This window comes from Macaca nemestrina, chromosome 1 (genome assembly GCF_043159975.1).
Source record: "Macaca nemestrina isolate mMacNem1 chromosome 1, mMacNem.hap1, whole genome shotgun sequence".
In the NCBI taxonomy this organism is placed as follows: Eukaryota; Metazoa; Chordata; class Mammalia; order Primates; family Cercopithecidae; genus Macaca; species Macaca nemestrina.
Window position 1 is genome coordinate 216,976,776 of NC_092125.1, and position 19,361 is coordinate 216,996,136.

Sequence of the window (19,361 nt, forward strand, 5' to 3'; positions counted from 1 at the left end):
AAAAATGTTGAACCACATTTATTAAGTGTTGTTTGAGACACCAATAAATGGAAGGAGAGATATATTCTGGCTGATGAGATCAGGGATGACTTCCTGGAAGAGGTGGCAACTGAGCTGAGTCTTGAAGGATCACTGGGGTTCAGAGTGAGACCAAGAACATGCTACTCAGGGCCAGAGATAACTGGCAGGAAAGTTGGGGCACACAGAAGGGGCATAGTTTCAGTGGCCAGGAGTATAAGGCTAGAGGGTTGATGAGCTCTAACCGGGCTTTGAATGCATTGTTCAGGCATTGGACTTTGTTCTGTGAGTAGCAGGGAGTCATTGAAGGTTTCTGAGGAGAGGAGCAGCTATAGATCAGATTGTTTCTTCCCTAATGAGAGGCCCAGGACAGCTGGATGCACCAGGTGGTGAGGGAAGCTGGCTGAAGGCAGACGTCATGGTTTGCCTCCACTGATCCCTGTTCAAGGCAGCTGCTCACCCGCAGGGCTGTAGCCATCACCAAGCCGAGCACCAGGTGTGAGGTCTGGACTGAGGTCATTCTCCCCCCGGTCCTTGCCTGCCTCTTGCTCACCATGGGGTTGCATGCCAGGCTGGCACCCACAACTCCCCCCCCCAGACTTCTCTAAAGCCCCAATAGCAGGATGTCACACCCAGGCTGCCAGGAGCTGGGGTCACTCTGGGGATGAGCCCCGGCTGGTGTTAATGAGGCCCAGGCCAGGCAGGCAAGCTAAGAGAGCCAGATGCCAGTGAGGAGCAGGCGCTTCATCCCCTCAAGTCTGGGGCTGGTGAGCCACCCCAGCCCTGCAAGGCCAAGCCAGTGACCCTCCCCACTGACTGAGCCAAGACCAGAGAGGACCCATGGCTCCTAGAGACCACGAGGCATTTGTGGGGCTGGGCAGATGTCCTTTGTTTGACACCAAGTGACCATTTCTATTTCCACCGCCACTGTCTGGTCCCAAGACACCATCATTGCTCACGTGGGCAGCTGTAGCCATCCCTTCCCCCACTTCCTCTGTTGCTCTCCTGAAATCCATCCCCCACCCTGCATTCTGGGTGACCCTGCACCCTGGATGATCTATCTACAGCGCAAAATTGATCATGCCACCCCTGCTTAGAAACCTTCAGTGACTTCCCTCTACAATCAGAGGAAGGCCAGCTCCTCACTGTTATCTAAAACCCCTGCTCCCACCACTCTCCCTCCCCCTTGCTCACAAAGTCCAGACACACTCCCCTCTTTCCAGCTTCTCAAACATGCAGGACTAACCTCCACCTCGGGCCGTCAAGCAAGCTGTCCTGTTGCTTGGAAATCTGTGCTCCTCTTCCTCTCCTCCCTTGTCCAACTCAGTGGTTTTCAAACTGTGGTCCCTGGACCAGCAGCATCAACATCACCTGGGAGCTTGTTAGAAATGCAGTTTCTCAGGTCCCACTCCATAGCTGATAGATCAGAGATTCAGGGGCTGGGCCCATTCACCTGTATTTTAGCAGGCCCTGTAGGTAGTGGGAATGCACACTTAAAATTAAGAATCTCTGGTTTAATTCTTTTTTTTTTTTTTTTACAGTCAACACTGCAATGGTGTAACTAATTCCCACCTGTCCTTTAGAGTATAAAGTTTGGACCTTAGTTCAAATGCCACTTTCTCAGGGAATCCCTCTTTGAACCCCAGACTGGGGGTTCATGGCACCCTCTCCCTCTCCTTTATAGCAATTATCACAGCTGTAATCGTGTAATCCATTGAAAGTCTGTCTTTTCTGGACAGGCACGGTGGCTCACACCTGTAATCCCAGCACTTTAGGAGGCTGAGGCGGGCAGATCACTTGAAGTCAGGAGTTCCAAACCAGCCTGGACAACATGGTGAAACCCCGTCTCTACTAAAAAATACAAAAATTAGCCAGGCATCGTGGTGGCATGCGCCTGTAATCCCAGCTACTCAGGAGGCTGAAGCAGGAGAATCGCTTGAACCTGGGAGGCGGAGATCGCAGTGAGCCGAGATTGTGCCACTGCACTCCAGCCTGGGCAACAGAGCGAGACTCCGTCTCAAACAAAAAAAAAGGGTCTGTCTTTTCCATGGGCCCAGGGAAGGTGTTCACTTTTTCATCAATCTACCCCCCAACGCCTAGAACTGTGCCTGGCACATTGTAAGTGTTCAGTAAATACATGTTGAGTGAATGAATGACCATATAAGTAAGTCCTTCCTCCTCCAGCCCTCCTTCAGCAAACGTTTACACTTAAGGTGTGCCCATACTAGGCCAGATGCTGAAACAAACAAACGAACAAACAAGAAGATACAATCCCTAACTTCAAGGAGTGAACTGCCTAAAGGGCCAGTAACTGTGGGGGCAAATGGATTGAGTTAGGTCTTCAAGGAGAGATGGACATTTGCCGGGCAGAGAAGTCAGGGGAAAGTCTTGCTGGTAAAAGGAACAACATATGTCAAAATGCAGTGAGATGGAACAATGCAGGGAGTTGAAGTGGTGGAAGGAACCACAGAAAATGAAACCAGAGAATCAAGCTGAGTTCCAATGGCCAAATGCCCCTAGTTCAACATGAGGATGAAGAGTTTGGATATTCTTGTATGGGCAGGCACTGAGGAGCCAGTGAATATCTTCAAGAAAGCAAATGACCTGATTTCTGGTTTTTTTTTTTTTTTTTTTTTTAATCACTTGGGTAATACAGTTTGCAAAGCCAAGAAGGGCAGGTGCATTCATTAATGTATTGCCAAAGACTACATTGAGTGTAACCATGTCCTGGGTTCTGGGATTCCTTGGTAGGCAGAAGAGACCTGGCCACAGGGATTGGCAGCCTGTCCCTCCATCCATGCTCTCCTTAGCCTCTCTCTAATAAGCAAGAAGGTCATAACCACCCCCAAGCCCCCTCCCTTTCCCTCAGTACTGTCCTGGGCCCCTCCCTGCAGCCTCCAGGGACAATCCTGGTGCCTGAAGCCCCTGGCTCTTGGGTTTCTGCTTTCTGCGATAGGGATTCTAAAGGGTTCTTCCTGGGCAGGAAGGCAGCCAACGGGATCTGCAGGGGCACAATGGGCCCCTTTGTTGCTTTGCCCAGAGCCACTCCAAGAATAGCTGTTTGCTCAGCTCAGAACAGGGCTGGTGCTGGGGCATAGGAGGGTGTGGGGCCCTGGAGCTTCGATGTGGGCTGGGCGTTAACCCTCTGGAGCCTCTGAGGCCTCCTTTGGTTTCTCACTGGTCCAGAGGAATGAAGGGGGGCAGGAAGCATCACTTACAGTAACTGAGTCAGGGTCCTAAGAGATCATCTTGTAAAACATTTTTTCCTAAATAGAATTGTGTGCAGAAGCTCAATATATAAAACCAGATGAAATAATGGTGGCTCTGGGTCAGGTGTGGTGGCTCACTCCTGTAGTCGCAGCACTTTGGGAGGCCAAGGCAAATGGATCATTTGAGGTCAGAAGTTCAAGACCAGACAGGCCAACATAGTGAAACCCCATCTCTACTAAAAATACAAAAATTAGCCAGGCGTGGTGGTGCATGCCTATAGTCCCAACTACTTGGGAGGCTGAGGCAGGAGAATCACTTGAACCTAGGAGGCGGAGGTTGCAATGAGCCGAGATAGCACCGCTGCACTCCAGCCTGAGTGACAGAGCAAGACTCTGTCTCAATTTAAGAAAATAAATAAATAAATAAATAAATAAATAAATAGTAGTAGTAGTGGCTCTGGTTAAGGCAGGGAGGAGGTGAGTGGCAGGAATCCAGCAGAGATATCCCAAGCTTTCTTGTTTTTTCTCTTTTTTTCAGACAGAGTCTCACTCTGTCATCCAGGCTGGAGTGCAGTGGCACAATCTCAACTCACTGCAACCTTCACCTCCCAGGTTCAAGTGATTCTCCTGCCTCAGCCTCCCGAGTAGCTGGGACTACAGGCACACGCCACTATGCTCGGCTAATTTTTGTACTTTTTTTAGTAAAGATAGGGTTTTGCCATGTTGACCAGGCTGGTCTTGAACTCCTGACCTCAAGTGATCCACCCACCTCAGCCTCCAAAGTGCTGGGGTTGCAGGTGTGAGCCACTGCGCCCAGCCATCCCCAGCTTTCTAGAGCCTTCTTCCTCACCCCTTTGCCCAGGACCTCTTCTCTGCACTCTGGACTCAGCTGCCTCTGCTCTGGTTCCATCCTCTCACCTAACACTCGATGAAACTGAGAGAGAGAAAGTCCCTGGCCCAAGGCCACCCAGCACATTGATGAGCAAAGCTGAGACTTGCAGGAGAGGAATGCTTCCCAGACCTGTGGCCACAGTTTCCCAGACTCTCATGGCTTTGGCCAAAATCATCTTCAACCTGTCGCACTATTAATACTTTTCTTTAACCCAACTCACATTTTTCTTAATAACTTTATTTTAAACAGAGATTTTGTAGCATTACCATAAATAGCAAGACTTTATCAGTCACCATAAAAAGATACTGTGTTTGATAAACACATAAGTCTTCTAGATTGTTCCTCCCTGTGCCACCTAAAGCATCCAGGGTGTGTATTCACACCTCTCCTTGGGAGCGGCTCACCTTCCATCCCACTCACCTCTGCCCCTTCCTTTGGGTGTGTATGATGGGCCAAGCCCTGTGCTAGACTCTGAAGAACAAGGATGGGAGAGGCCGGACCATACCCTCAGGGGACTTAGAACCCAAAGGAGGGCAGGTACCACGTGGCAACACCACTCAGCAAAACGTGGCCCCAGCCCTAGGAGGAGTGAGAGAACTATGGGCAGGAGGGCGGCAGTCCTCCTGAGGCATAAGGACTAACAGATGAACACTCAGAATGTGCAGACCCCCTCAAGTCAGGGGCAAAGCTGGACTCAAACCCAGGTCCTCTGCACGTGCACCCTTAGTCCAGGGCTTTTGTCCAGACTCTGCACCCCTCTTAATGATGGATGTGGCCAGGCGCGGTGGCTCACGTCTGTAATCCCAACTCTTTGGGAGGCTGAGGCAGGTGGATCACCTGAGGTCAGGTGTTCAAGACCAGCCTGGCCAACATGGTGAAACCCCAACTCTACTAAAAATACAAAAATTAACCAGGTGTGGTGGCGGGCACCTGTAATTCCAGCTACTCTGGAGGCTGAGGCAGGAGAATCGCTTGAACCAAGGTAATGGAGGTTGCAATAAGCTGAGATCATGCCACTACACTCCAGCCTGGGTGACAGAGAGAGACTCCTCCTTAAAAATATAAAAAATAAAAAAAAAAAAAAGATGGATGCAGAGAGGGGATAGCAGCAGGCCATGACCAAGAAGTGTCCAGTCTCACATCATCCCAGGACAGGCTGTGGAGTTTGGAAGGGGGCAGGACAAGAACCAGAGTGACCTTGGGGTGTCTTCATTGAGCTCCTCTCCCAGCACTGGCCACAGGCTGCCGAGTCCTTCCCCATGCTCCTACCAGAGCACAAGACCAGTAGTCTTTGCCCGTAGCCCCTGAAGTCTGTGGCCCAGGTCAGAGAGACGCTGCCCGGCAGCCTCTACAGATTCACGCTCGCGGCTTTGGCCGGCCCAGGGCTCTGAACAGTGGTCCACAGTGCTGATTGTCTGGACTAGTGGTTCTCAAGGTGTGGTACTGGGATCGGCAGCATCAACAGTTCCTGGAAGTAAGTTAGAAATGCAGATTCTCGGGATCCACGCCAGACCTCCTGAATCGGATGCTCTGAGATGGGGCCCCACAGTCTGTGTTGTGACCAGACCTCCAGGTGCCGCCGCCCCAGCCACTGCTGCTGCGCTTTGACAGCCACTGGCCTATACCTGTCATTCAACCCTGGCCACTGTTTCCGTCTTCAGCTGCCCCAGCACCCTCAGCCTCCGCCATGCCGGCCAGCCTCTCCAGAGATGGGATCCACAGATCTGCAGCCTTCAAAGAAAAACGCCCTATAGATTTAAACAGCACCCCTCATGATTCTGATGCCTGCTGCAGTTGAGAACTCCTGGAGCCCAAAAGCGCCAGGCCCCCAAAATAGCAGCTGTGCCTTTGAGACAGGCTTACACCTATGTGTTAGTCACAAATCCCACGAGAATCCCACCTAAGTCCCTCTGAGCCCTCTTGGGCCTTCAGACCAGTGGCTGGATTTAGCAAAGCCGCCAGCCCTGAGCACCTTCCTCCCTTAGTCCCCTGTCCTTCCTGTCACCTCTCCTTAAGCCAACAACACACCATGGACAGGGTGGCTTAAAAACAAATTCATCTTCTCACAGTTCTGGAGGCTGGAAGTCCGAGATCAGGGTGGCGGCATGGGCCGGTTCTGGTGACGGCTTTCTTCCTGGCCTGCAAATGGCCACCTTGTCACTGTGTCCTCACATGATCTTTCGTCAGTCCATGGAGAGAGATCTCTATCTACCTATCCCTCCCTCTCTTGCTGCTCCTCCTCCTCCTTTCTCATCTTTCTTCTCCTATTTGATTAGAAGCCTGCCCTTGGCCAGGGTGGCTCACGCCTGTAAACCCAGCACTTTGGGAGGCTGAGGTGAGTGGATCACCTGAGATCAGGAATTTGAGACCAGCCTGGCCAACGTGGCGAAACCCCGTCTGAACTAAAAATACAAAAATTATCTGGGTGTGGTGGTGCACGCCTGTAATCCCAGCTACTCGGAAGGCTGAGGCAGGAGAATCACTTGAACCCGGGAGGCAGAGGTTGTGGTGAGCCGAGATCATGCCATTGCACTCCAATCTGGGAAACAAGAGTAAAACTCTGTCTTACAAAAAAAAAAAAAGAAGAAGAAAGAAGAGACAGGGTCTTGCTCTGTTGCTCAGGCTGGAGTGCAGTGGCACAGTCATAGCTCGCTGCAGCCTCAACCTCCCAGACTTAAGCAATTCTCCCACCTCAGTCTCCTGAGTAGTTGGGACCGCAGGCGTGTACCAGCATGCCCACCTAATTTTTTAATTTCTGTAAAGACAAGATCTCACTATGTTGCCCAGGCTGGTCTCAAACTCCTGGGCTCAAGTGATTCTCCGGCTTTGACCTCCCAAAGTGCTGGAAGCAGGAGTCTCCTCTTGAAGCTCCCCCATCTCACCTGCCCCAGGGCTCCCCCTAACCCTCTCTCATCTCTCCCCACAGCGCGGCCCCAGCTGGGGCCCAAACCTTCAGCCTGAAGCACTCGGAACGCGTGCGGGTAGAGGTGGTGCGCGATGGGGAGGCCGAGGAGGTGGCCACCAATGGCAAGCAACGCTGGCTTCTCTCGCCCAGCACCACCCTGCGGGTCACCATGAACCAGGCGAGCACCGAGGCCAGCAGTGACAAGGTACCACGGCGGGAAGTCCAGCCTCCGCGGGCCCGGGGCCATGCCGGGATAGAGGCAGGCTGGACCAGCCCTGTCCCATAGAAACCGCATGTGAGCCATGTGTCATTTTCAGTTCTGCAGTAACCACATTGAAAAGGCAAAAAGAAACAGGTCACATTAATTGTCTTAATAGATATTACTTAATCCCATCTATCAAAGTATTATCATTTTGACATGCCATCTATATAAAAAATATTAACAAAATTGTTGTTTTTTGTTTGTTTGTTTGTTTGAGACAGAGTCTCACTCTGTCGCCCAGGCTAGAGTGCAGTGACACGATCTTGGCTCACTGCAAGCTCCGCCTCCCAGGTTCACACCATTCTCCTGCCTCAGCCTCCCGAGTAGCTGGGCCTACAGGTGCCCGCCAACATGCCCAGCTAATTTTTTTTTTTTTTTTTGTATTTTTAGTAGAGACGGGGTTTCACTGTGTTAGCCAGGATGGTGTCAATCTCCTGACCTTGTGATCCACCCGCCTTGGACTCCCAAAGTGCTGGGATTACAGGCGTGAGCCACTGCGCTCGCCTGTTTGTTTGTTTTTAAGAGACAGGATCTCACTCTGATGCCCAGGCTGGAGTGTAGTGGTGCGATCATAGCTCACTGCAACCTCAAGCTACTGGGCTCAAGCAGTCCTTCCGCCCCAGCCTCCCAAGTAGCTGGGACTCCAGGCACCTGCCATCATACCCGGCTAATTTTTTTTTTTTTTTTTTTTTTTTTGGTGGAAACGGGTTCTTACTATATTGCCCAGGCTGGTAGTTTGTATTCTAGGAGGCTGGGACTCCAGGCACCTGCCATGATACCCAGCTAATTTTTTTTTTTTTTCTGTAGAGACAGGGGTCTTACTATATTGCCCAGGCTGGTCATTTATATTCTAGGAAGCTGGGACTCCACGCACCTGCCATCGTGCCCAGCTAATTTTTTTTTTTTTTTTTTTTTTTGAGAGACAGGTCTTATACTGTATTGCCCAGGCTGGTAGTTCATATTCCTTTTCCATACCAAATTTAAAATTAGTGTGAGTTTTACACCTTATAACACATCTCCATTCAGAACAACCGCATTCCCAGTACTCGGTAGTCATGTGGATGTTGTGAGGTTAGACCATGGAATGATGGTTTCATAAAGGATGAAAAGTATAGACAGCTGAGTGATAGAAAGTTTAGGGGCTCAGAACCACAGAATCGTTGGAGCTTACAGTCACAAGTGTCCTTGGTCTCTCTGTAAAATGGGGTGCTGAACGCCCATGGGAGATTTGTCCAAGGGGTGAGGCTGAGACCAGAACTGTCTCCTTGCTGGGTTCTGTAATTATGAACTTTACCATGTGCCCCATCACAGTGATGGCACTGAACATGGTCCAGAGAAAATAGCCTCAGCCCTGTCCCCTCAGTGAGCACTAGGCATGCAACATGGCAGATATGGCCCCCCTCCCCCCGCCAGGCAGCAGAATGCACACAGTGGCACAGGAAGGCAGACGGCACCCTGACTGCACTCTCAGCCAGCAGGAGGGGAGTCCACAGTCTAGTTCAGTTAGCTGAGGGAAGCTGCCCGCCAACCCAGGAGTGCTTCCTGGAGGAGAGAGTTCTAATGCTTGGAGAGGATTGGCTTGACAGGCTGTGAGGGACAGCAGTTGCTTCAGGTTTTCCTGCTTGTGATCTGTGATCTCTGCTCTCTTTTCTCTCTATCCCAATGTGCCTCCTCCCCATCAAGGTCACCGTCAACTACTACGATGAGGAAGGCAGCATTCCCATTGACCAGGCGGGGCTGTTCCTCACGGCCATTGGTGAGTTAGCGTGGCTGCTGTCTCGGTGCCTTCATCTCCCAGGGCCTGGCACTGTTGTCCTTCTCTGGGGCACTTAGGCTGTTCTCAGTGCGGCTGACCTGGTACTTGGAGCTTCTTCTGAATGGCACGGTCCTGGGGAGGGATGTCACATGTCCCCTGCCCCGGCCCTTCCGTACTGGGGTGGGGATTTATCTGCAGGAAGAGGCACTCCCTGATTCATTAGGAATTCCCCCCAGTGTCAAGGTCCCCTTCCCAGGCTCTGTGGACCCTAAAAGAGAGAAAGGAAAGTGTGTCCCCCCCGCCCCCACTTCTCCCCTGCAGCCTAGAGAAGAGCATCCCTCTCATGGCAAGCAGAATGGCCACAGTCTATAAAACTAGCAGCTGTTCTTGACAATCCCAGCTGCCCCCTGGTTCTCCCCAGATTCAGCCCTGAGGGTGCATAGTCCTTTATCTGATCCACAGGATGGTGAGGCCCAGAGAGGTTAGGGAATTTATTCAACATCACACAGCAACTGGGTGGCAAGTTGAGTCCAGAACCCAGGATTATCCCTGTCTCAGGTTCTGTCCATGGCATCACACTGTCCTGCGCTGGGTGCCAGGCCTGCACGCCAGGGAGGCAGAGCCTAGCCTGGCTCTACAGGACACTGGACTGTGATCATCTGAACTTTCCATCACCCCACCCCCTGAAATTGAGGCATTACTTTTATGGTATTTTATTTCATTTTTTAATCATAGAATGTTAAAGCCAGGAGGACATTTCAGAGAGTCATTTTGTTCATCCAGCCTTGGTTTAACATTGACAGAGTTGCCACATGGCAGAGGAAGGGAACTACCGGTTATTGAGAGTCAACTGCATGCTGAGTGCTTTAAAAATAATGATGCGGCCTCCTTATTGCAAACCTACTCTGTGTCTAGAGCTGTGCTGGGCACTTTGATGAGGAGCAGGAGGGGGAGGATGATAAACACCTGATATCAATTGAGCTCCTATGGTGTGCCAGGCTCCAGTACTCAATGTTTTACCGTCACGATTTCAATCTCTTCTTCCAACTGTTTCAAGGATAGACATTATTATCATCCCCATTTTATAGATGAGAAAATCAAGGCTCAGAAAAGGTAAAACAAAGAAATACTTGCCTGCAGCCACATCTCTGGAAAATGGTTGGTGAGATGCCAAGTCATTCCAGTTATCCCACATTCTCAGGGTGGGTCTCAGAACCTCCCCAAAATACAACCAGCTCCCAAGCCAGCCCCTCCCTCTCTAGCCCTGTGCTCTCAGCTGCTGAAATAGGCTTAGCAGCATGGCCCTTCTCATTCTTGGCTAATCCCAAATGGGCTTGGTTGCTGGTCTCCCTGTCCCTCTTTCTGCACCAAGGAGATGCCCAGCCCTGGGGTAGGGAACCTCGGGATGACCTTGGTGAGGGCGGCAGATGATAACCAAAGACTCCTGGGTTGTGCTGAGCCCTGGCACGTGTGTGAACCTTGCATGCACACAGCACACAGGCAGTCTCAGATGACAGTCCCTGAGGAAACCTAATCCCACTGAGACAGGGACACCTGAGGACGGGGGCAGGAAGGACAGGGGCCTGACACCTATCAAACGAGGGTGATCCCAAAAGACTGACTGCACCATTAACAAGACTTCCACCAAAGCAAGACAGCCTTAGGATAGATGGCAAAATAAGGGTCTATAAGGAGGCAGGACTGGACTTTTCCTGCTCACTAGAAGATGACAAAGCTGTGCTTAGAGGAAGCCCACGCAGAGTTGGCAGCATGGCTGAGTCCCAAAAGATGCCACATGTGCCCAGGACAAGTGACCGAGTTCATCCGTCCGAGGTCTCTTAATAATTATTTAACCGCCACAAGTTCCAGATATTTAGATTCCATGGGCCAATCAAATGTCCCCTCTCCCCACCCCCCAAAAATGAGAAGACTAACAGTTTTGATGCTTGGCAAAAAAGAAAAAAAAATACGTTAATAAAACAATTTGAGGCCAGGCATAGTGGCTCACGCCTGTAATCCCAACACTTTGGGAGGCCAAGGTGGGCAGATCATGAGGTCAGGAGTTTGAGACCAGCCTGGCCAACATGGCGAAACCACATCTCTACTAAAAATACAAAAATTAGCCGGGCATGGTGCACATGCCTGTAGTCCCAGCTACTCGGGAGGCTGAGGCAGAAGAATTGCTTGAACCCGAGAGGTAGAGGTTGCAATGGGCCGAGATGGTGCCACTGCACTCCAGCCTGGGCGACAGAGCGAGATTCTGTCTCAAAAAAAAAAAATTACTATCAACTATCACCATCATTTTAACTCCTAAGTAATAGGCAAGGCATAATCTCAGAATAAAAGACAGTCATGGCCGGGCATGGTGGCTCACGCCTGTAATCCCAGCACTTTGGGAGGCCGAGGCGAGAGGATCACCTGAGGTCAGGAGTTCAAGACCAGCCTGGCCAACATGGTGAAACCCTGTCTCTACTAAAAGTACAAAAACTAGCCAGGCGTGGTGGTGGCCGCCTGTAATCCCAGCTACTCAGGAGGCTGAGACCGGAGAATTGCTTGAACCCAGGAGACAGGGGTTGCAGTGAGCTGACACAGTGCCACCGCACTCCAGCCTCGGCGACAGAGTGAGACTCTGTCTCAAAAACAAAACAAAACAAAACAAACAAACAAACAAAAAACAGAATAAAAGACAGTCATTCAATTACAAAAAGAAAACTTTATGAGAAACTAACCCCATTGAACTACTGTTTCCTGTTCCAACAGAGACCAAGGTGAAAATCTGGTTTCCCTTGGGAACCACTGTTATGTCTGTCCCTTCTAGGTCTTCTCTTTCGTCGAGCATCTGCCCCAGGAGCCCTTGAGCCCCTCATCCTGAGTAATCAGTCACTCAGGGACAGTGCCTCAGAGGCAAGGATACCCCCAATATCTCGAGATTCTGGGACTGTCCCCCAGGCACAAAAATATATCTGAATCTCTCCCACCCTGGTCCTATCCTGAGTCCACATTGAGCAGAAAGAGCCTTGGCTTCAGAGTAGACAGAAGTAAGCCTAAGATCTTTCTCTGCCCACCTCCAACCACCTTCTGACCTTGGACAAGTCACATCATCCCCCTGAGCCTTGGCTTCCTCATCTACAAAATGCGCTTCACAGAGCAGCCTTGCATGGCGTTTGCAAGGATTCAGTGGGATGCTGTGTGCTAAGGGCCCGGCACACAGTGGGTGCTCAGTCAATGCTCTGCCTGCTTTTCTCCGTTGCTCTTGGGGTAGCCACATTTTCTCTCTGCCTGGGTGAAGTTAAAGAAACATATGGTCTGTCTATCTTCCTCCTGGGATTTGGGAACAAATTCATGATTCCTTTGGCCAAATCAGGCTCTGGGTCTTGGTCCTAATCCTGCCAAGGACTTGCTGTGTGACCTTAACAAGTAGCCACCCCCACAAGGACTCACTTTTTGCAAACTATAAAATGAGGGGTTTGAGCTAATTAATCCCTAAGGACCTTCAAGACTCTGGGTAGGGTTGATTTGCAAAGACTTTCTTTTTTTGGGAGGGATGGGGGAGAGGGAGAGGTGAGGTGTAGGGAGGGAGGAAGAATCCCACCCTATTTGAGGTCCTGGCAGTGGAAGGAGTACCCACACGTGGGCCTCAAAAAATGTTAACATCAACCTCAGGAGCTTGATCCTACGCCTTCTCCCCAGAGCCTGGGATACTTGCCCTGGTTGGCTGTGGGGGAGGGAGTCCTTCCTTTCCACAACACCTCGGGCTGCTTAGTAAGGCAAGAAGGCCAGGCACCCTGCCACTCTCTGGCGACCCTCCAAAATGCTGGTGCCTCTCGGTCACAGCTGAGGCCTCAGTGTCTTCATTCTCAGGGCAGACTGCCTTGAACCCAATCCTAGTGACATTTCCCGTCAATCTGCCCCACACCCAGGGGCCACCTGACGCCTTGGGGCTATTCTGGGGAGCTGAGGTGGGATCCAGAGCCTCTGGGAAATGTTGTCTGGAGCCCAGAGGCCCTGAAGCAGAGGTCCTCTCCCTCCTCCCCCTCAGGAAGGCAGAGCCATCCCAAGAGGCAATGCTCTGGGCATGTTCTCTGCCCCTCCCCGCAGCATCCCCCTGGAATCTAGTTAAATCAGACACTGGGGGAGGCCTTACAGGGGTGAAGTCCTAGGGGCATGACTACGGGGTGGGAGGTCTCTGAGGGTGAAGGGGCCAGAAGGTCATTTCAGTGGATTACGGGGACAGGTCATGGGTCATGAGAGAGGAGTTATGAAGCCCTGTGAGAGGTTGGGAGGACGATAAGGGAGCCACGCTGTGAAATGCCCACATTTCATAACAGGAAGGTAACAAAACCTGTCTGAATTCAATAAATCAAGAAATCACAATAAGCATGAGTAATTAGTATTAGGGAGGTTGCCTCAGGCAGCCAAGGAGAAGGGCTGGACAAGGAACTGCTGTCTTTCTTTAGAAAGTGTGTTACTGTTTTATTTGATTTTGTTTGCAGTATGTCCAAATATTACATGAATAAAATGTTTACATTTAAGAATTCGTAATGAAATAAAGCAGTCTAGAGTGCACCATAATCTCTCTCCTAGCCCATGGCCCCACTGCTGTAATGAACGCACCACAAGGAGTCCCAATGTAATGTCACCTTGCAGCCTAGAGACGAAGGCCACAGGGCTGCCAAGGTGGGGACGTGGGCACTTCCTCTGGGAATGACCTTCAAGGGAGCAAGTCTTGGGTCTTTGACTTTGGGCTGGGCTTTTGGAAATGGCTTGTGGGGAGGTCAGCCTGTGTTCCTTGCAGGGAACAGCAGAGACAAGGCATCTGGAGCCTGAGGCCCTGCTGAGAGCCTGGCTCTGCTCTGGGAACTTCGGTGGTCACTTCCCTGCTGGGAGCCTGGGTTTCCTCATCTGTATCATTAGGGGGTGGGGGTGATCACGCCTCCCCGGGGTGGCCGAGAGAGCATGCCATGGAAAACGCTGTGCACCTGCAGAGCAGGATGCCCGCAAGGGAGATATCGTTACCTTGAAACGGACAGAGTGGCTCCCTAAAGAGGCTGGACCTGCAGCTCCTTCCCAGGGAGGAGTTTCAGGAAGCTGAGTTCCCTGAAAGGCAGCATTCAGTGGGCGTGACCGGCTGGAAAGTTCACAAAGGTGCAGGAGCCAAAACCAATATTATTCCTGCCCCTGCACCCCAGCCTCTTTACCAGCCCCTGGTGGTACCACCTTCCCTTCTTTCCCCTGGGGTCCTTATCCTGCACCGGCCTCCCAGATTACCAGCCCGATTTGCTGACAAGTGGCTTCTCTGAACCTGGGTTTGCTGCCCTGTGAAACGGGAGCAATGCTATTTATCTCACGGGACTGTGGACGCCTTGAGAGCAGGTGCTGTGCCTCCATTGCCCATTGCCTAGTACAGTTTCCGGAGCCCAGTAGCTCCTCAGCAGTGAAATGTGGAGTGAATGCAATCGGAGGCAGGAGGTTACAAATTATGCCTTACAGCACCTAACTCACCGCAGGGCCGCAGAGGCGGGGACACAGAGAGCTGCCTCTCCCAAGGGCCAGGCGCCCTTGCAGCCTCCTTCTAGACCGGAGAAGTCATGTGCAGGCCTAGGGTATGCAGGCTATAGGCAAAGGGATGACCTGAACGTGATCTCTGGACTCAATTGGGCTCGGTTGGCCCAGAGAAGGGTGACATCAGTGTGCTTCGTGTGCCAGGACCCTCCTTTCCATGCCCTCCAGGCAGAGGGTGTGCCTGCCAAGGGGACTAACCAGGAATGCATTCATTACCACCCAGCACCCACCAGGTCCAAGTCATGCTCAGCGTGAGACGAGCCCACTCGGGCAGATCTAGGGGCCTGGAACCTGCACACATCACGTGTGTGACACTCCCAACACCTTCCCAACCACATCCCTACTCAACCCCATCCGTCTCCAACTCAAGGCAATTTCACCTCCCAAGGGACATTTGACAATACCCGGAGACATTTTTGGCTGTCGTGACTGGGAGGGATGTTACTGGCATCTAGTAGGTAGAAACCAGGTGTGCTGTTAAACATTCTCCAATGCACTGGCTGTACCCACACAAAGAATTATTTGGCTCAAAAATGTCAGTAGTGCCTTCCATTGCAGTTAATGCACCTGCTGTAACCAGGAAGGGCCCCATGTTACAGGTGAGGAAACTGGGGCTCAGAGAGGTTGTCTAACGTGCCCAAAGTCACACAGCTTATAAGCAGAGAATCAGGGTCTAAACTCCATCTTGTCTGATGCTAAATCTTTTCATTTCCCTACAGCCTCCACAAAGCCTATCTCCATGGCAGGCCTAGGGATGCTGAAGGTCCCTTCACCAAAAGAAGGGATAAGTGGGGGCCTGGCCCTGGTTCCTCCATCTGGACTCACAGGTGCCCTCAGACCAAGAGGGATTAGAGACAGCTTCCCACCCACAGTAAAACCCTCAGTCCTTGAAGGTGGGATCTAGACCACTGGAAGTTCTTGGAGAGAAAGAGACATGCACACACAGGTGCATGTGTGCACACCTATGTGCATGCCCGGGTAGACTGAGAAAGGCAGTTTGGGAATGCTATGCCTGTAAGTTTTCAGAATACGAACTATGAATCAGACCAACTGCACTGTGTACCCCAGTTCTGCTAGCATCCCTATGTGACCTTGGGCATGTGACTTCACCCCTGAACTGAGGCTCCCAGATCTGTGCATCGAGGATCATTCCCCAACCCCCAGCAAGAACAGAGAAGTGGTGGGAGGACCTGGACCTCCCCGATGGCAGCTCTTGCAGCCATAAGCTACAAAGTCCACCCAGTGTCTGCCGATGGTCTTCAGTGGGTAGTGGAATGTTGAGGCAGGGGGTTGTGTAAGATGATGTCAGCGAGGTCCTCCCTTTCCCGTGACCAAATGAATGACTGAGATGCACCCTAATCCCACAGGTCTTCCTCGTGCCCCTGCCCCACCCTGCCTGGCAGGCTCAGCAACTCACCCATGTCTCTTCTCCCCAGAGATCTCCCTGGATGTGGACGCAGACCGGGATGGCGTGGTGGAGAAGAACAACCCAAAGAAGGTACCTAGCTATCAGGGCAGGCACCACCCTGAACCCCAGGGCTTCTGAGGGCACAGCCCCAGATCGTGCAGGCAGCCATGGTTCCCCCACCAAGCAGGCAATTCCCATTTCACAGCTCAGGAGACTGAGGCCCAAGACAGGCTCCCAGACATATACCAGACAGCATACCAATGATGGAACCCACAGACGAGCTCAGGCATCTTATAGAGACGGCTACAGAGCAGGCTCCTGAGTCCTAGTTTCTCCATCCTGTGATGGGGATGTCCAGTTCATGGAACTATTGGAAAGGGTAAATGTGCCTGCTGCAGAGGAAGCGCTGTGAAGGCATTTGCTCTTGTTATTTTGCCTCTTCTTTTAAGACTGGGGAGGTGGGGGAGACAGACCCTCAGGACAGAGGGTTGCATTCATCATTCTCAGTTCCAGATGCGGTATTATCTCTGTTGGTGCATGCACAGCTCCTCTCCTCTTTCTATTTATTCATTCATTCACCATTCATTCATTTGTTCCCTCATTCATTTACTTATTTTCTTTTATCTTGCGTTCCCCACTCCCATTCTGCTGCCCCACAGAGGACCATTTTGCTGGGTTTAATGCGTCTCTTTCTGCTCTGGTGACTCTCAGGAGGCATGTGGTGTGGTTGGTGTGCATGTATTTTTAATTCGTGCAGACAGCATGGTTTCTCCATCTCGTTCTCTTTTGTACTTTTCCCTCAACACAGTTTTTAGGCTCCATCAGTCTTGCTCTGTGTACATTCAGGCTGTTGTTTCTAACTGCTTTCCGTTTTCTGCCCTTCTGTATCACCTAAATTTTTGCTGTGGGCATATGTGACTTTTATAATAACACTCTGAAGCCTAGGGTAAAGTATACATAGAGGGGTACTTATGAAGTGAAATAAACACAGCCTGATGAGAAGAAGCCTGGGTCCTAGAAGCCTGCTCCCTTGACTCTCTACAGGTCAGGAGAGGGTTCTCAGCCCTGTGGGAGAGTCCCTTCTTCTAGGATCGCGAGCAAGGCTTGCGTGAGACCAGGGCCAGCCCTGCACACTCATTCTCTGAGTCTGTGGCCAAGCCATATGAAAATGAACTCCAGAGAGGCCTCTGAGGCCCAGCAGCCCCAGGTGAACAGCTTCCAACCTCCCCCAAGGGGCTGTGCAGTCTTGGGAAAGTCACACAATCCCATGAGCCTGAACTTGGCCAGAATTTCTAAATCTGGGCCGGTGAAGTTTTCACATTTTCTTCACTCATCCCATAAATATTTGCTGAGCATCTTTTACGTTCCAGGAGTGGGTCAGGCCCAGGGGATGCAGAAAGAACAAGAGAAACACAGCCCTGGCCTTAAGGAGCCCATGGTCCACATTAAAAATTGAGTGTTGTGGATGGCTGTCTCATCACAATTGTCCTAAGTCCTCCCAAAAAGGATGTGTACCGTGCCAGATGTGGATCTGGAAAAGCTGCTCTGTCCTAGAGAATCAGAAAGGCCTCCAGGAAGAAGAGACAGTTATGATGTAATAAAGGAAGGGTAGAGTGGGCCAGGTGGAAAGGGGCAGGACGGCAGCAGAGGAACTGGCATGGGCAAAGGGCTGGGAGCTTGAGTCTTTTGGGAGCAGAAAGGCTCCAGGATGGGTGGGGCAGAGTGAGCGAGGGGCAAGGTGGAGGAGATGAGATAGAGAGGAAGGCAAGTTTCACCAGGCCTTCCAGGCCACAGCAAGGAATCAGGGCTTCATCCTAATTCAACCAGCAGCCCCTGACCTGGCTTCAAGCAGGGAAGCAACACGATCTGGCCCGAGTTTGTTCTAGTAGCGCTCTGGCTGCAGTATAGAAGGTGGAGCACCGTGCAGGTCCTATTTGGAGCACTAGGAGGGCGTCTGGAAACAGCTGGGTGTCATCCATCCAGGCATCTCCTCCTGAGCTCCCCTAGGAACCTCAGGACCTGTGGTAGAATGTCCGTCTGCTCATTTCTCTGGCCAGCCTCCACCTCCCTGCCTCCACCCATGCCAGACACCAGCCGCATCAGACAGGAGGCCCATAAATGCCTCAGTCAGCCTTCCTGTCTCTGTGCCTCTACTGAACTTGCCTTTGATGCCCATGTTCATCCTCTGTGGACATCAGTCTTGAGATTCACATTTGCCAAGTCACAGCTGCCCCAGTGGGTGGCGGCTACTCTTTACCCTCATCGTGGGGCTGTCTCTCCGGTGTCCCATGGGGTCTATACAAGCATAGAGAAGAGGGCACTGACCTTTCTTCCTGCCACTGTAGGCATCCTGGACCTGGGGCCCCGAGGGCCAGGGGGCCATCCTGCTGGTGAACTGCGACCGAGAGACACCCTGGTTGCCCAAGGAGGACTGCCGTGACGAGAAGGTCTACAGCAAGGAAGGTGCCAGCAGGCCCTGCACTTGGGGGACAGGATGGGAGGAGTGAAAAGATTCATGCCCAGTCCTGGGCTGGGCTGAGGGTGAGGCAGGTGTGGACTCAGGCCTCTGGGGATGGTGGACACAAATACCACTCTTGCTTAAAGCCAAAGGCAAAACCATAGGAAATACACGAGGGCCGGGCGTGGTGGCTCACACATGTAATCCCAGCATTTTGGGAAGCCAAGGCAGGCGGATCATGAGGTCAGGAGTTTGAGACCAGCCTGACCAGTATGGTGAAGCCCCATCTCTACTAAAAATACAAAAATTGGCCGGGCATGGTGGCATGCACCTGTAATCCCAGCTACTCAGGAGGCAGAGGCAGAAGAATCGTTTGAACCCAGGAAGCAGAGATTGCAGTGAGCCAAGATCACACCACTGCACTCCAGCCTGGGCAACGGAGCAAGACTCTGTCTTGGAAAAAAAAAAAGAATAAAAAGAAAATAGACTAGAAGGAAATTCCCCAAAAGGTTAATCATCTCCAGTGTTGGAAATGACAACTAGTTTTTATTCTGTTTTATGCTTTGCTTTGCTTTTTTCTTTTCTTTTCTTTTCTTTTTTTTTTTTGAGACAAGGCCTTGTTCTGTTGCCTAGGCTGGAGTACAGTGGCATGATCATAGCTCACTACAGCCTCGACCTCCTGGGTTCAAGCCATCCTCCTGCCTTAGCCTCCTGAGTAGCCAGGATTACAGGCACACACCACCATGCATGGCTAAATTTATTTATTTATTTATTTATTTTTTGAGACGGAGTCTTGCTCTGTCACCCAGGCTGGAGTGCAGTGGCCGGATCTCAGCTCACTGCAAGCTCCGCCTCCCAGGTTCACGCCATTCTCCTGCCTCAGCCTCCCGA

At 51.5% G+C, this 19,361-nt stretch overlaps 1 protein-coding gene across 2 annotated transcripts in view; it reads left to right on the forward strand.

Moving 5' to 3' along the window:
• LOC105483143 (peptidyl arginine deiminase 2) overlaps positions 1–19,361 on the forward strand; it is a 51,829-nt gene that overhangs the window by 6,959 nt on the left and 25,509 nt on the right. For both annotated transcript variants that reach the window (XM_011743827.3, XM_011743828.3), the window contains exons 2-5: positions 7,046–7,229; positions 8,970–9,042; positions 16,041–16,102; positions 18,358–18,475. In XM_011743827.3, the coding sequence (XP_011742129.2) occupies positions 7,046–7,229; positions 8,970–9,042; positions 16,041–16,102; positions 18,358–18,475 (437 nt within the window). The remainder of the gene's footprint in view (positions 1–7,045; positions 7,230–8,969; positions 9,043–16,040; positions 16,103–18,357; positions 18,476–19,361) is intronic.